This window comes from Oryza glaberrima, chromosome 3 (assembly GCF_000147395.1).
Source record: "Oryza glaberrima chromosome 3, OglaRS2, whole genome shotgun sequence".
NCBI classification, from domain to species: Eukaryota; Viridiplantae; Streptophyta; class Magnoliopsida; order Poales; family Poaceae; genus Oryza; species Oryza glaberrima.
In genome coordinates this window covers 21,298,495-21,316,716 of record NC_068328.1, presented here as the reverse complement: position 1 = coordinate 21,316,716, position 18,222 = coordinate 21,298,495, and the positions used below count along the sequence as shown (strand labels likewise).

The 18,222-nt window shown below is 38.8% G+C and overlaps 1 protein-coding gene across 1 annotated transcript; it reads left to right on the top strand.

Annotated features, from left to right (window-relative positions):
• Positions 1 to 4,280: 4,280 nt before the first annotated feature.
• On the top strand, positions 4,281 to 16,871 carry LOC127766563 (uncharacterized). Its single transcript, XM_052291643.1, has 19 exons — positions 4,281 to 4,744; positions 5,469 to 5,600; positions 6,084 to 6,155; positions 6,585 to 6,655; positions 6,743 to 6,842; positions 6,919 to 7,017; positions 7,246 to 7,372; positions 7,628 to 7,761; positions 7,842 to 7,901; positions 7,988 to 8,223; positions 10,166 to 10,595; positions 11,028 to 11,351; positions 11,456 to 12,061; positions 12,149 to 12,322; positions 14,298 to 14,525; positions 14,590 to 14,873; positions 14,960 to 15,238; positions 15,392 to 15,514; positions 16,416 to 16,871. Exons 1-19 carry the CDS (start codon positions 4,586 to 4,588, stop codon positions 16,546 to 16,548), a joined length of 3,771 nt encoding a protein of 1,256 aa, XP_052147603.1. The 5' UTR covers positions 4,281 to 4,585; the 3' UTR covers positions 16,549 to 16,871.
• The last annotated feature ends 1,351 nt before the right edge of the window (positions 16,872 to 18,222 follow it).

The following is an 18,222-nucleotide window of genomic DNA, read 5'->3' as shown; positions in this document are numbered from 1 at the left end:
AACTAGTTTGATACTCCGCGCATTGTTACAGGATTTTATGGTGATGATAAACAACTTTGCAAATATATGCTTACAAACAGAATTGAAAATTGGAAATATCAAAAGTAGACATTCAAAAATAATAAAGTGTAAAGTTGGCATTTGAGTAGTAGATGGTCAAGGGACATAGCAGTGGCTTAAACCACTCACATACCATGTATAAAATGCTAATTGAAGAGGTTCTATTAAAGAGAATGAAGTTAGTATATAACACTGTGGGAGCTTGTAGCAGTTGCACCTTTAAGAGATGTGAATACCACAAATATACTATGTATAAAAGATCTGTTAAGAAGAATAAAGTTAGGTATATAGCCCTGTTTAAGAGAGTTTCTATCAGCTATAGCTTCTTCAAGAATCTACATCTCCTCAAACCATCCAGATTTTTATTCGAAACTTGAGAATATGTCGAGCCTCAACAAGACATTAATTTGTTTTTGCTAATTTCGAAAAAGAACCCCACAAAATTCTGAACAAAAACATTTGAAATGAACCTCAAGATCTCATTCCAAACTTGCTTGAGATGCTCGAAATATGTAAAATTTGAGTGAGATCTCATGAAATTGTGAACGCCTGATGGGATGTTGGAGAGATAGACGAGTGCTTGGGTACGTGGACAGGGAGGGGAAAAAAAGAGAGGAATAGTTGGTACTTCATATGGATGCGCACATCCTCACCCTTGTTGAGGTGGAGTTCACTTCTATGTACAATTGCAATTAAGCTCTATATCCTTTCCAATTAAAGATGTCCAATTCCAATATTCTTAATCTAAATGTTCTACCTTTTGTTGAGTGGAACATAGATGCTTCATCGGCAGAGAACAAATGCTAATCTTCGTATGTCCAACTAGCAATCTTTTGTAATAGCACCTCTACATGGTTGTTGTAATTTATGTCAGCGATGATATACTGATCTCCACTATTACAATATTCTAGTATATATGCAAATCAGGATCAGTCTTAATCAGAGTGTTCTAATTAATTAATACTAGGCCTTTTCGAGTTAAGTGACCACCCTATAAAAGGCCCTCAAACCAACCAATTATTTTACTAACACATTTGGTTTAGCCATAAAAAGTGTTAACAGTACAAATGCTTAGGGCACCCGCAATGGTTATCTATAGGCTCTCTACAAGAGATCCATGTCAGCATATTTTTCTACTTGGAAGAGATTAAATGAAGAGAGAGAGCAAAGCTATTTACTAACCTAGAGATAGTCTATAGAGAAAAACGAGGCAATGGATTAGAGAGCTATAGATACCCATGTAGACATACCATTGAAGTGGTTTACTATTAATTTAGTATATTGCTGAGATGTACATGTTTTATAGATAGCAACTTACTTTACCATTACGGGTGCTCTTAGAATAGGTTATTAATCATAACAAATTATTCGTGCACATTGATTACCCCAAAGGCTATAATTGTTAATACAGGGAAGGACTTGCACTTGCTTTTCTGGGCGTGGGGACAGGAGAAAGGTGCCAACTGCCAAGTGTAGTGGCCGGAGAAGTGGAGATCTCATTTGTCGGTGCAGAACTTGTGGTGCAAGCTCCATCCGTAGCTAGGGCCATAGAAAAAGCGTTCTTGTCCATAATTCGATCCCAGTGGCCTCTCTGACACGCAGCACATTGCGGATTCGCGGTTGGCTCTTTCCTTCACGGTTACGAAGGCTGTCTCATCTCCTCGTGGAAAAACATTATTCAGCGTGTGTTTTTTGGTCCTATTATTGATCGATCATGCAGCTCGCATCACGGTCCATCAAGCTTTGATGCCTCACTGTCCATCAAGCTTGTTGTTGTCCATGCCGGATTGCCGGTCGATCGTACGGGTCTTGCTAGTTGCATGCATGTGAACCTAACACATTCATCCCGCATAGAGAACAAGATAACTTTTGGCTGCGTTCTTTGCTGGGAACTCCCAACTCCCCACTATCGTTTTCCGCACGCACGTTTTTCAAACTTTTTTTTTTAAAAAAAGTTTCTATACGAAAGTTGCTTAAAAAATCATATTGATCTTTTTTTAAAAAAAATAGCTAATATTTAATTAATCACGTGTTAATGTGAACATCGTTTTGCGTGCCAAAGAGGAGGGGTTCCTAGCCCCTCCTCCCGAACACAGCCTAATTACTCCTTCCTTCCCATAAAGATATTATTTTTTGGGTTTTTATCTAACGTTTGGCCATCCATCTTATTTTAAAAAATTATATATTTTTTTAAAAAATAATCAGCATATACTTCCTCCGTCTCATGAAAAGCAAAACTAGAACATGATGTGACATACTTTCTCTATTTCAAAATATAAGATATAACTACCCTTAACCTAAAAATCAAGAAATAATTATTATCACCTCATCGTTTAGATTACCTAATAAATAGAACGCATGCACCTAATAAAATTAGAGATCTTGATGGTGGAGGATTTAAATAATAATATTTTAGTGGAAAATGTGTGCTAGTTAATGACATGCATGCATGTCTTATATTATGAAAACAATTTTTAAAAGTAGTTGTGCCTTATATTATAGAATGCAAGGAGTATTCTAGTGGTAGGATGTGTCACATCCTGTTCAAGGTTTGTTTTTTTTTTAAACGGAGAGGGTAACTAGTTATGTATAAGTTAAAAATAAAAATGAATCAATATGATTTTTCAAAGCACCTTTTCTATAGACCTTTTTTTAAAAAACATATTATTCCACCTCTTAGCAATTGGGAAAACACGCACACAAAACAAGAGAGTAGAAGAGTATTCTGAACACAGCCTTAGAGTAAGTTTAATAGTATAGCCCGCTATTAGCTCTAATTCATCTATAGCCAATGTAATAGCCAATTCATACAATAGTTACTTACTATACTATTAATATATGGTCCCACCTGTCATACACACACTGCGTCTTGGAGTCCGTGCTGCAACTGGCTACAAATCTGTAGCCCACTGCCTTCTCTCTCATCTTTTATCTCATTAAAATAGTTGTAGCTGGCTAATAGTATGCTATTGTACTTGCTCTTATAAGTTCGTTTCCACTACAAGCAGTGGATAAAGTTTTGGATTTTCGTGGTACGCTTTTCAAACTGCTAAACAGTATGTTTTGTGTAAAAATTTTCTATATGAAAGTTGTTCTAAAATATCAGATTAATCTATTTTTCAAGTTTATAATAATTAAAACTCAATTAATTATATGTTATTACCACCTCGTTTTACGTGAAACACTTAATTTTTATCTTCGTCTTCATCTTCATAAGATTCAAACACCACCATACTAGTTGAAATGGAGCACTTTTTATATATTAGTAAACGGGATTGTACAGTAGGACGCAAATCGTCTGTCCATTAAACAACAGGGCCGAGAAGAAGATGGGGCCGGACGGCCGGTCCGGGGAAGTCGCCCGTCACAATCCGAAAAGCGCAAGGAGGAAAACGTGAGCAAGCGAAACCGAACAACCAACCAAGCAAGCCAAGCACGCACGCCCGCACGCTGACGCGGCGCCGTGTCGTGACGCGCCCCCCGGAATTAGCACCAGCCGCGCGCGGGGGCGCCACGACCGGATCAGTTCCCCCATCCGCGGGGGCCGGGCCCAGATCACGCCGCGCGCGCACGCACGCGCGCGCGCCGTGACCTGACCTGACCTGGCCCCGCACGCCACGGCCACGGTGGGCGGATATGCCGCGCGCACGGCCGCGGCACCGCCCGGATATGCCGTTTTCCCCTCTGTCGCCCGCGAGCAGATCACGCGGGAGCGCGGCAGCCAACCCGAAAAGGCCCGGGAATATGCCCACGGCGGTGGTGGCTATCGATAAACGAGGATGGAGAAAGGACTTTCTGCCACCGACCGCTGCTTTTTAGTACGCGATCTCGAACTCGAGATCCCTTTTGCAATCTCGTCGAAAACGGCTTTCGGTTTCACATACACCCAACTAGTCGTCCTACCTTGTTATAATCACTACTAATCAATGAACACACAGGGAGTTAATTAGTAGTAGTAGTAATAAACTAACAAACTACTAACACACAACTTGATGATTAGTAGCCGTTCTTAATCAGGCACGCGTATCTCGTGTGGCCAGGAGGAGGAAGAAGAGCAAAAATCGCAAATCCGGAAACTGGAGTAGCAGCATCAGCAGTAGCAGTACTAAACTTGTACTGCAACACATGGCAAGCATCCAGGGAGAGAGAAGAAGAAGATAGAGATAGGGACAGAGAGAGCCTGTACTGCACTGCACTGCTGCCTAGCCTATCTATCCATCCCCATCGCCACATGCCTCTGCTGCAGCTGCGGCCTGCGGCCAACTCGTAGTACTCCTATAAGGCAAGGCCTCGCTACCCCAACCGTCCCCTTTCGCCTCCGCGTTTCATCTCCTCGCCTCGTCTCGCCTCGCCTCGCCTCGCCTATTGGCCGCCCGCTCCCCGCATCCTCCCATCTCGCCGCGTTATCGCCTTCCGCCTCCTCCTCCGCCGCCGCCGCCTACGCTTCTCTTGTTGTGCTGGTTGCATGCGCCGCGGCGCAGGGGCTGACGGAGAGGGGTGCGCGTGGAATTGAGAGGAGTGGCGGATGGAGGCGGTGGAGGAGCAGGTGGCGCCGGAGCAGGTCATCAGCACGAGGGGAGGCTCGGTGCTCGGGAAGAAGACCATCCTCAAGAGCGACCACTTCCCCGGCTGCCAGAACAAGCGCCTCTCGCCGCAAATCGACGGCGCGCCCAATTATCGCCAGGTGCGTTGCTCCTCGTTCCTAATCTAGTAATAATCTGGATGGTTTCCGGATCAGTCCGCCGCGCGCCGCGAATTCCTTGGTTTCCCTGGCCCCCCCATTCCATGCGTTCGCGACGGGAATCTGCAGCAATTTTTGGCTCCAATCTTCACTACCACGGAAGAAACCTGCCTTGCCTGTTTATGTCTCTTACATGTTTTGTGCGCTGATTGTCTGCTTTATCGGTAACCTTGTGCAGCATGACCGATTCTTATGTGCGCATCCTATGATAATTTTGGTGTTCTTTCCGGAAGTGCCTTTACTTGTTTTCAGAATAGTAAATGTAAATCTCAAAATAAATTAGTACAAGAATGTTAACACTTAATGCTATGCAAATTGCATTTGGATTTCTTGATGATTTTTGTTGATCGCACTGATGAACATGAGCATTAACACTTCCAATGCATATCTATCTGGGCTGTTTCTGCTAAGGCATCATAGTCTTCGATGATAGAAGATATAACATTTAAAGAAAAACAATGTGAAGGCCGCATGGAACTTTGTATGAACTAAACAATCCATCTGACGTGTTTATTATAAACTCTTGAATGAATAGTCCTACAAAATGTGTTCTCCAATTTGTAATTTTCTTGTGTCCTTTTTATCCAGTAAAGATTCAGCAACAGCCTGGGTTCTCAATCATCTATAATTTTCTGTCATTTACTCACTGTTGCCAACTGTTTTTCAGGCGGGTTCTTTACGAGTTCATGGTGTTGCAATGCCGACAATGAAGGGAATTGTAAATGTGTTAAATCACATTGGAGCACAAAAGAAAGGAAAACAAACCCAGGTTCTATGGCATAGTCTTCGCGAGGAGCCGGTAAGAACACTGGTCACTGATAGAAAATTAAGCATCTCTAGCATAAGAACATTAAATTATGCTCACCACTTCAAAACTACAAAAGGTTGGAAGCTTGGAATGAACAATGGATTTTGAACTGTCTAGAACATCCGTTTCCAATTCTCAGTAGGTAGGCATAAATAAATAAAAAAACATAGAGAAGAGGGTGTGTATTTTTCTTAAAAAAATATATGAAAAGGTTTCTAAGTAATATGTACTTATGGAAATTACATAACTTGACATGCATGCCTTAACAGTATGTAAATTTCAAATTTCAAGTGAGTTCTGGACCAGTTTGCTTAGCTTGCAGTAAGTGTCCTTTGAACAGGTTACACCCTTTCCTTGTTACAACAAATACTACTTCTCCCTATAATAGGATAGAGTAGTACCTTATATCTTTTTTATTTTATGTTTGACAAAAAAGGAACTTAGTAAGTTGTAATTTCCACCAATGTTGTACAGGTTATCTACATCAATGGTCGCCCTTTTGTTCTGCGAGATGTTGAAAGGCCCTTCTCAAACCTTGAATATACGGTATTCTTTGATGTTTGTCTTGAATTTTTCTAGTCATGCCTAGAGTGTGTATGCAGTATGTCTCTATGTTTCTTGTTTTTGTATGAGAAGTCCACGAAGGTGTTAAACCAAAAATATTTTGTCTTGCTAAACATCCACAGCAGAAGTTATGATACAGATGTCCTGAGACCCAGGAAAATATATAGCTCTGTTTCTTAAAGGAATGATGATGCATTAGTGCTATTGCAGACTTGGAATGCTTTTCCTGTTAAATCTCATTTTGATTTGGGTAATTCTAGATATGTTTTCAAGGCTATAGAAACATGAACCATATTGAGAAGGCCTATCCCTTCAAAACAACTTTGATTCCACATGAAGTTACTATTGTTTTATTATCATTTTATTTTTCCATTTTAACTTTTTTTTTTGGTATATGTACTACTACTGTAGGGAATTAACCGGGAAAGAGTGGAACAGATGGAGTTTCGCCTGAAAGAAGATATTCTTCAGGAAGCTTCACGGTACGTCGGCTGCCAATATTGTTTTCTACCCGTATTTACTCTTAAGAGGTTTGTTTGTTTGTTTTACCTGAATATTTGATGGAGCAGATATGGTAATAAGATCCTCGTCACTGATGAGCTGCCAAATGGTCAGATGGTGGACCAGTGGGAGTCAGTGGTAACTGATACAGTCAAGACCCCTCTTGAGGTAAGAATAGATTCAAGGTTTGGTTATATTGTTTTATTATTTTTAGTCCCTTTGAGAATTTGTTTCCTTTGTATAGGTATATGAGGAGTTGCAGCATCAAGGATACCTTGTAGATTATGAGCGTGTTCCTATTACTGATGAAAAGGCCCCAAAAGAAGGAGATTTTGACAATCTGGTTAGTTCTGTATGCTTTTTTTGAACTGTTAGTTCTGCATGTTACTGTTGTTTCCCTATGTGCGAGCTTTTATGTTTAGTTGGAAAAGGTTTAAACTAATTTGCACAGTTGATAGGATCCACATTTACCAGGGTTCAATCATCTATAGACTCCTTGTGATTAATATGGTATACTGAAATTTGGTTCATATGATAGTTGCATAACATTGAACTCCACTGTTTCTAACAGGTACGCCGAATCTCTCAAGTTGATATAGAAACTGAAATCATATTTAATTGTCAAATGGGGAGGGGAAGGACAACCACTGGTATGGTTATAGCAACATTGATTTATCTGAACCGAATAGGATCATCAGGTAAGTACAGACTGTAATTTGATTGGTGATATTGTTGCTTCTTCTACCTATATGTACAATTGATTGATAAACAGAATTCTCCATTCAGACTGTTGCCTATTTTGAACCATCATGTGGTGATTTTGTATTTACTGAGTACAACTCTACTAAATGCACATCATAGATATCTTTTGCATTATATTCTTACATTTTGTGCCTGTAGGTTCGTGTTTGAATTTTCTTATATTGAGTTGTGCCGGGTGCTATTGGCTGCAGGTATCCCTAGGACAAGTTCAATCGGGAAAGTCTTCCATTCTGGAAATGATGTAGATGACTATATGCCTAGCTCAGAAGAAGCTATCCTCAGAGGAGAATATTCTGTCATTAGGAGCTTGGTACGAGTTCTGGAGGTAATATCCTGGATCTGTTAATTCATATCCCTTTTACATTAGACACTTAGTGTGGTCATTTTGTGATTGCATCTGTTCAGGGTGGTGTTGAAGGAAAAAGGCAAGTTGACAAAGTTATTGATAAATGTGACACGATGCAGGTATACCATTTTATGCTCTTCATGATACTAACTTAATACAGCTATATTAATATATTTGTTGTTATGACTTGTTGTGACTATGGCAGAACTTAAGAGAGGCTATTGCTACATACCGCAATAGTATTCTTCGACAACCTGATGAGATGAAACGGGAGGCATCACTTTCCTTCTTTGTTGAGTACTTGGAACGTTATTACTTCCTCATATGCTTTGCTGTCTATGTTCATTCAGTGTGCTCTGCTCAACAATCAAACTTTTCAGAAGAAGTTAGTTTTTCTGATTGGATGAGAGCAAGGCCTGAACTGTACAGCATTCTTCGAAGGTGAGCCGTGGCACCTTACTATAAAAATAGTACCATGTACAGCTTGTAAGAGTGTATGCAGGCTAAACATGGTTCTGTTTTTTATACATGAGATGAGCTCTTAAAAATTAACATGTCCATTTTGTTTTATATCACTATACTATTCACAAGTAAGGTGGAATTCTTATATTCAGTGTACCAATATGTACTTACTTTCCTTGTAACACATTCTGGACTTTCATTTTATATCTTGTTTTAGATAAGATCTCAATGCTTCTTCAATATTTTGTTTGGACTAATTACTAGGGTACACAGGCATTAATACTAGGCAGCCTTTGTGTCCAAGAAATATTAGTCACTGACATTTCTTGAATCAGGTCATCCTGGTGTCAAAACCATGGATTGAAAAAGTAGTCGTTGGCTATTTCATGGAGCTAGGCTCATTGCCTATTCCTTTTCCCTTCTCTAATATCTTTCTCAAAGTATTGTGTGTGTTTTTGTAATCTTCGATAAGCATTACCATCATGGTTTTATCCAAATTAATTTGAACTCACCTCTTTATGGCTTGGAGAACTGGAAGTAAATAGTAAAAGATGAGCTAATCTTTTAGCTCTTGATCAACATGCAAGTTGGAACAAACAATTTTACTTAAACAACAATGGTAGTTTTATTATCGAGTCTATATGGCATTGAAAATATGAATATTGACATGACTAACTTTTTGAAAATTGGTTAATTCATTACAAATTCAACTTTATGAAGAGATAATTTAAGCATGGATAAAAAGGTCATACTTTGCACACTTTCGATTTTAACAGTTGTCTTGATGAGTGTACTATGCTCTCTTTCTGAGTCATCATCATAACTTCTGCCGTATCTCATCCAAGTTATATGATATGATATGATTGATATATGAAAATCACTACAGTAACCAGAGACCATGTTTATCTTTGCTTCTCACACTTGTATTTATTGAGCTCTTCATAACAGCAAGAGCTGTCACAAGGCCTCAACCTTAATTTGACAACCCATTCCTTGCACCACATGAGAAATCACAACATTGGTGAAGTTTGTGGTTCAGGAGTTAGTCTATAGCATGCACAGGATTACCACATTAAAAGAAAACAAAATCCAGGAGTAATTTGTGAAATTTATATTGGAGATCAATAAGTGCTATGGATTTATAGCTCAATATTACAGCGTATTTACTGTGTGTATTTGAAGAATTACCGCGTTTGTTTTAATTAAATGTAATCAGTCAATTTACTGTGCGAACCCTAATATTAAAATGGTTTTTTGTATACATGACACTAGAGAAGTGCTCTCATCTTCGTTCTTTGATGTGTTCCCATATCTGTCCTTCAAAAATAAGGGAGGAAATGAAGGATAAAACAGATCCCTTCTCCAACTAACTTAGGCATTTTGCATTTTACCATTCATCGCAAGGATCTTCTAGGCATGAATATACCATATAGATATTAGGAAATGGATTTTATGCACATAGTGCATATGCACCTATTTAACTGTAAACTGAAATCTTACTTAAAGTTTAAAAGGTCATTGTTTTCATAGAGGACAAGGTGGTGTGGCTACATGTACTGGCTTCTATAGCTTTGTTTCATATGGTTGTTGCTTCACGGAAACCTGCTTTAGCCACTATAGCGTGTAGCAGCACATGAGTACAAAGGCATTTCATGATTCCATATGAGCCATGCATTGCATGTGGAGTCCTGATGCAAATTTCATGTTATAATCATACAATGTCAAAGGGTAAAGAGCAGAACGGTTATATTACTCTATTTCCACCATACACTCTGCATGCTTTTAAAACACTGGAAAGTGTGTATGATGATGCATATTCAAGGACACCGTATAAAATTATCCATTTTAGTAAGAGCATCAGTAACTTTTTGTCTTTTGGCATAACCAGTAAACTCATATTTTTACATTTTGATAATTTCAGGCTGTTGAGGAGAGATCCAATGGGCGCTCTTGGTTATTCAAGTTCGAAACCCTCTCTTGCAAAAATTGTTGAATATGCTGATGGACGCCCTCATGAGATGGATATTGTTGCTGCCATGAGAAATGGAGAAGTTCTTGGACGCCAAACTGTGTTAAAAAGTGACCACTGCCCAGGTTGTCACAACCTTCATTTACCCGAAAGAGTGGAGGGTGCACCTAATTTTAGGGAAATTCCTGAATTTCCGGTTTATGGTGTTGCAAACCCTACTGTTGATGGCATTCGAGCTGTTATTCAGCGTATTAGTACAAGCAAGGGAGGGCGACCAATTCTGTGGCATAATATGAGAGAAGAACCAGTTATTTATATAAATGGGAAGCCATTTGTACTACGTGAAGTGGAAAGACCATACAAGAATATGCTGGAGTACACGGTATGCATCATGTCTGGTTGCTTTGACAGATTTGTAACATAGTGGATGCTCAAGATTATTTGCTCTAACCCTAGGTTAATTTTGCACCTGATCTAACATAGACTTGTAATTTTTTTCCTTCCTGATGTATCAGAGTGCACCAATGGGAAAACTCTCATAAGTTATTTTGAATATTAATATCCATAGCTAAGCTAACTATATTTGTTTCTTTTAACTACTTAACTTTTAATCTGAAGTAACTGTCCAAAGGACTTGTTCTAATTCTGGTTTTATGAAAACTTTAGTTCTTTGTTCAGTTTTTGGAATTTGTATACTTGTCTACTATTGTGTTTCGTTGTGCTTAATAAACTAATACTTGAAGCATGTGCTCTGTTGAGCTTATTCCCAAAACTGTTCTGTTGGTCTAAATGATACACAATGCACCAACACCAGGGAATTGATCGTGATAGGGTGGAACGAATGGAAGCTCGTTTGAAGGAGGATATTTTACGGGAAGCGGAACGCTATAGTGGGGCCATAATGGTTATTCATGAAACTGACAATGGTGAGATATTTGATGCATGGGAAAACGTAAATAATGAAGCTGTCCTGACTCCATTGGAGGTGTACAAACTTCTGGAGTCTGAAGGTCTTCCAATCAAGTATGCTCGAGTGCCAATCACTGATGGCAAAGCCCCCAAAAGTTCAGATTTTGACACAATAACCTTAAATGTGGCAGCTGCTCACAAGGATACTTCATTTGTTTTTAATTGCCAGGTACTGCACTTCATTTGTTTTATTAGTCCGGAATTCTATGTTAGGCAACTCTTGAATTATATGAAAGGCTACAAAGGTTGAGTTTAACTTACTGATTTCTGTAGATGGGCAGGGGAAGAACAACTACAGGTACTGTGATTGCTTGTCTGCTGAGATTGCGAATTGATCATGGCAGACCTATTAGATTGCCAGCTTGTGAATATAACCATGAAGATCCAAATGAATTGGGTTACTCAAGTGGAGAAGAAACAACGGATCACAATGGTCACCTTAATTCAAGTTCACCAAGACCTCATACTGTGACAGAACAACATCCTAGATTTGGAATTGATGACATACTTGTTTTGCGGAAGATTACAAGATTATTTGACAACGGAATCGAGTGTAGACAAACTTTGGATAATGTTATTGACAAATGCTCAGCTTTACAGAATATTCGCCAGGCTGTTTTGCAGTACACAAAAGTAATTAACCAACAGCATGTGGAGCAAAGAGTTAAGAGGGTTGCATTAAATCGTGGTGCTGAATATTTGGAGAGGTACTTGAAATTAGTTGCATTCTCAGCATATCTTTGGAGTGAAGCATTTGATGGTTTCTGCGGGCAAGGAGAGGCAAAGATGTCATTTAAAGCATGGATACACCAGAGGCCAGAGATCCAAAGCATGAAATGGAGCATACGGTTACGACCTGGGCGCTTTTTCACTGTTAATGTAAATATCCTCATCTCTTCTAACCAAAAATATCATTTTTGCACCTTTGAGGAAATGGCACCATTAGTTATAATTTACTATTTGTAGGATGAATCCAAAGCATCTTTTCAGCCTTCACAAGGTGACGTAATGATGGAAGCCATTGTCAAAGCTCGTAATGGTTCTGTTTTGGGAAAGGGATCAATACTCAAAATGTACTTCTTTCCTGGACAGAAAAGGTCAAGCACTATTAACTTCTGTGGTGCACCACAAGTTTTCAAGGTATTTTTATTTGTAACAAAAATTTGCATTTAATAGTTGCCTATTCAATGCATATGCATTTTTTAATCTAGTTATTCATTTTATTGATCAATTCTGCCAATTAAACTCTGCCATTCGAACTTTCTGACCCATCATAGGTAATTGGTAGTAGCGAACAAATATTTCTGTCTACACTCCATGGTGCAGTTATTTCTGCAAAAACATAATTGAGTCATCAATATTTCTGCCTCAGTAACAAACAGGATTTCCAAATTTTGGAGCTTTGATGTTGTGCCTCCTGCTTAACACTAACAGTGGCAAAGATATTTTTAGTATGTTTTGATGGAGCATCAGCTTTGGTGGAAGCATGCTATTGCAATAGTTTATTTGTTTGTTTGGCCTTCTTTATGATCTTCTATCATTCGACCATTTGATTTGCAATTTAGTTTACAGACTTGCAAAATGCCCATTCTAGTACATGAACTTATGTAGTCCATGCGAATAAAGCCAAGCTGCACACCATGGTTAATTTTGTGGAGTTGGACAGTGATTAGGATGCCATGCAGATGTATAAATGAGGAAGAGTCATAGGAACATACATGTTCAATCAACCGTATGATAATGCATGATGGTTGTACAATAAAATAGTACATTGTATAGAAATAATTGAAGAATGTATGGATAGGAATAGATGAAGGACAAAAAAGCCAAAAACAAGGAGTTATTTGATATAACATGTAACACACGGTCCTTACATGTGCACGTGGGCCATGACATGGCGCCCTAATCATCATCCATTTCATCAAGATTAGCTACGGTATGCCGTTTTGGCCTTGGTTAGTTGGTTTGCATGCACTACACTTCTTACACCAAAATGAACACTTTACAAGTTTGTGTACTTACCCCCACCTCACAAATTCAGATATCGCCAGCGTAATTTACTCATGTTATATCTTATATGACACATGACTTTAGTAGAGCTTTCATGTCTTAGTGATGTAGACAAAAGATTAGTTTGGTAGCACCTGCACTTCAAAGTCCAAATTCTGGGAATTTTCGCTCTTCATGCTTCCAGTGTTTAAGTGTTAATTTATGGACAATATCGTTCTTGTTCCATTACTTTTCACCGAATCCTCCCAGCTGTAAAGGTCAGCTTACCATCCCAATCATGGGTGATGTATGAGTTGTACAATTCCATTTCTAGATGACTCTAGAGTCTAGAGCCAAAGTGCAAACTTTTGTTTGCGAAAAGGAACGGGATAAAGAATTTTGCCCTGGTGGTTTTTACAGCATCATGCTCGTCGTAATCTGTCCCTCCTGCACCACCTTGCCTTTGCACCATCCAATTCCAAAGCCACAGCATGGGTCAGGCCAGGATCATGCGATTTGCTTGCATTCTTCTATGTCCATCCCTATTGGCTACTGTTTGCTAAATGAACTTGCATCAAGCTAGTGCCTATGCAATGCTCCCACTAGAATGTGAGGCTGATCCTAGTTAACATCATGCAACACCACAGTTGAACTGCTATAACTGTCATGGCTCATTTCAATGGTTCTTGTGATGAAGTAAGAAAATCACTTCTAATCAAATAAATGCTACCAATTCCAACCTAATCCCACTGAGATTTGTTTTTATTATCCAGTTTCAAAGAAATACTTGTGAACAGATGGCTATTACATCATCTCAATAAAGAGCGATGATGTTAGCCAAAAGATTGGTAATGTTTGCATTTCAAGATGTTTGATGTCAGAGCCACATCATGAAATTCTGGATTAAACATTCATTTCATTTACGTGCAGTGGGTGTGAAAACCTATACTATTTCTCACTTCTGTGTGCTACTTATACTAGTTGTAAAGAAAATTAGTAGTTGCATTTCTTCTGGCAACAGAGGTAGTGCATGTACTAAATGGAAGTTTCACTTTTAGAAAACTGATTTTATAATAAAGGATTACTTAGTCACGTACCTTATTATATTTTTTAATGTTCCTTTCAGGTTGATGGATACCCTGTGTATAGCATGGCGACACCAACTGTTGATGGAGCAAAAGAAGTTCTGTCATATTTGGGCTCTAAAGATACTGGGAGAAGCATTCCTCAAAAGGTGGTTGTCACGGATCTTAGGGAGGAAGTGGTTGTTTACATCAAGGGAACACCTTTTGTTTTGAGAGAACTAGATCAGCCTGTTGATACTCTTAAGCATGTTGGCATAAGTGGGCCAATGGTGAGTTTCCTCCAATAATGTAAATATTATTTTCATGGCAAACCTTAAATGATCTTCTATGCAGGTTGAAAACATAGAGGCAAGACTAAAGGAGGATATACTCTCTGAAGTTAAACAACAAGGTGGTCGGCTACTTCTGCACCAAGAAGAATTTAACTCGTCAACTGGCCAAAGTAGTGTTGTAGGTTTTTGGGAACATATAGGTACGGAGGATGTGATGACACCGGCTGAAGTATATAGTGTACTGAGAAATCAGGGGTACTGTATCGACTACAAAAGAATACCTCTCACCAGGGAAAGAGAAGCATTAGCCTCTGATGTAGATGCAATACAATCGTCGGTTGATGAGTATGTGCCCTAATCCACAACTTGATATAGCTTGACAAATTGTGTTACTCAGTTGCAGGCTATAAGAATAATTTGCTTCTCTACAGGAATGCTAGGTACTACCTCTTTATTTCACACACAGGATATGGTGGTGTTGCTTATGCAATGGCCATTACATGCCTGGGACTGGGAGCAGATGAAAAGTTCATCATGGAACAAACAGCAGAAACACACTTCATATCAACTTCTCTTACAAAAAGTGTGTCTATCAAAACATCAGCTGATATAGCTCTCAAGCAAGGTGACTACCGTGACATATTAAACCTTACAAGGGTACTGGTACATGGCCCAAAATGCAAAGAAGAGGTTGACACTGTTATTGACAGGTATTGTGCAGGCTTTTACTTCATTCAGGCATTTATGTAAATTAATCAATGAATCATAGTTATGAACTAACGGGGAACTTATATTAGTTTAGTCATAGATGTTACTCGTGTGATTATTGCTATGCATATTCTGAAAACCAATCTCTCATGAAGGTGTGTTGGTGCTGGGCATTTGCGGGAGGACATTATGCATTACAGAAAGGCACTGCAAGATTGTTCACTTGATGATGATGAGACATGGTCATATCTAATGGATATGGGCACTAAAGCTTTGAGGTAATTTTCATATAGGATTTTCTCGATTACACTGCTTTCTCTTCATGCTTAGAAAAGCCACAGTAGTTTAAATGTGCACGCCCCTTGCATTTACATTTGTATTGAGTAATTGACTATGCAAATTTGTTAATGGATAGAGTTTGTCCTGCTTCGGCAATTTATTCGGAGTGCACACTCCATTTCATGAGAATCTTCTATGCATCATGCAAAGTACTTACTGTATTTACTGCAATTTTCATAGTTCGTATGTAGATAGCATAACAGTTATATGAACAATCACGCATAAAAAATTGATCACGATACTTTATTCATATGCAGTTTGAATGCATTAGAGAACTCATATTCAGGGATTGAAAAAGGAATCTCGACTTGGCTGATCAAAAACCACCACTTTCTTTAAATGTATTTCTTCAACACTAAGCACTCTGCATGCGTGCAGTGGATGTCTACAAATATAGCATAGTTTCTAAAATTTAAAAACTAGAAAACAAATTGCACAAGTATTCATATTTAGATCAAAATAGTGTTAGTTTTTGGGCACCCAAGATATAGTCACTTCAGGAGGTTGCTCGGTTTAGTTAAATGCTAAACAGTTGCTTGATCAAAAAGAATGACACTGCACAAAATTAAGGGGAAAGCACTTGTCCTGTGGAATGTAACAAAAAATCTAAGAGACATTTTCTTTGAAGAAATATGTTGGGTTTTTCTGAGCTGAATAAATACAAGCTATATGTATAGCATTGTGTTTGGGTGTAGCAGTATCCTAGACGGTCGGTCCTACATGTTTACAGTATCCTATAGGCTGTGTCCTAGGAGTATATGTTTCCAGTTCCAGATGGTCAATCTCTTCCCAATATGTTTCCAAATTATTAATATTATGATTTCAACTGTTTAACTGCAGGCGGTACTTCTTCCTGATCACCTTCCGATCCTACCTCTACTGTTCATCTTTGCGTGAGCCAACATTTGCATCATGGATGGAGGCCAGGCCTGAACTTGGCCATCTCTGCGATAATCTAAAACTGGATAAATAGATATATGAGTTATCTCTCCATTGGATCATTGAACAGCTTGCTAGTTCGTGGACTTGAGGAAGATAGGGCTGAAATAATTTCTTAGGAAGGAGGAAACATAAGAACCGGCAGAAAGGAGTAGTTCGTAGGACATTTTACCAGACTTGTTGGCGCCAATTGGCACCAGCAAGGATGTATATATAATTCCGAGGTTAAATTGTAGAGGAACATAGCTGAGGTTACTAGTTTTGTTTTTCTCCGTTTATTTTGCAATAAATGTTATGTAATTTGTTTATATATATGCATATCCTTGTTCTGTCTGCTTCTTTATCAGTAACTCAAAACTGTTGCCACATACGGATATTGTAATACGAGCTGTATTATGCAAGTGTACAGTACATTGTAAAAAATATATATAGGAAAAGTTTCGAAAAGAATATACTCCTATATGGGTGAACCGTCATCCGCACACTAGCATAAATTTAAAAATTGGAATAATATACATCCAGATAACTAAGCGTGATATATTCCTAGATTTTTCTTTTGCACGAGCAAATCTATACTTTCTATATAGTTGTAACCTAATAGGTCTAAAATTTAAGATGTAAACATGCTACCTCATCATCCACAAGCAATAATTCTACTTCATCATCTACTAGCAATAATTATAAACAAAGCTCATGCATGCAACATCATCTACAATTCATCGAATTCTACAAATCAATATTTAAGCATATCAAATAATCACCTTTCATATCATTTTCACAATATTTTCAACATAAATATGAATGATTTTTATAATACTTAACATATATTTATCCATATAATCAAAGCGCGAGATATCATATTTCATCTGTAATCTCCTATCGGTCTTAAATTTATTTCTCTTTGAACATAGTTTGTGAAAGGGTCAATTAGGCCTAGAGAGGGGGTGAATAGGCTAATTTAAAACTTTATACGGAAGCTAAAACTGAGTTAGGGTCGGAAAGTCTGATCCACAGTCAGACTATCCGAAAATATCAGATAGTCTGATGTTGGATCAGACTGTCTGATCCACTAAAGAGTCACAACAAGCAGATCTAGCACACAAACAAGAGTATAGCGCAAACAGCGACTAGATCTATAGCAGCACAATTAAGCAAAGCTAAAGAGAAGATGAAGAGATATCACCAACAATGAAGTTCACGGAGTTGTTCCCGGAGTTCAAATCCTTGAGGGGATATTACTCTCCGTTGAGGAGCTCACTAAGAGCCAGGTCTTTACTAACCCTTTCCTCAAGAGGTTTTACTAAGCACTCCTTCTTCCACTAAGGGGTATCTCTTTCCTTGCGGAGGCGAGATCCGGCCTTCACAAACTTCTCCCAGCCAACCACACGTAGATCGGTGGCTCGGGAGTGACACCTAGCCGTCTAGGAGTCCTCAACCTCCAAGAATAACAAACACCACACAACTCTTGGTCAAACCCTAGTGCTCAAGACCGAGTGAAACACACACTAGGCCCTCAAACACCAAATCCACAACCACCAAGATCCACCACACAAAGAACGAGGAGGGATTTGAGTGAGGGAGAAAGAGCTCAAAGATCCAAAGCACATTAGCACCAAGCTCAACCCCAAAGTGAATGTGAATGAATGAGTTGGGTAACCCTAGAAAAGGGTTAGGTGGGGGGTATTTATAGATCCCCAAAATGTGGCCG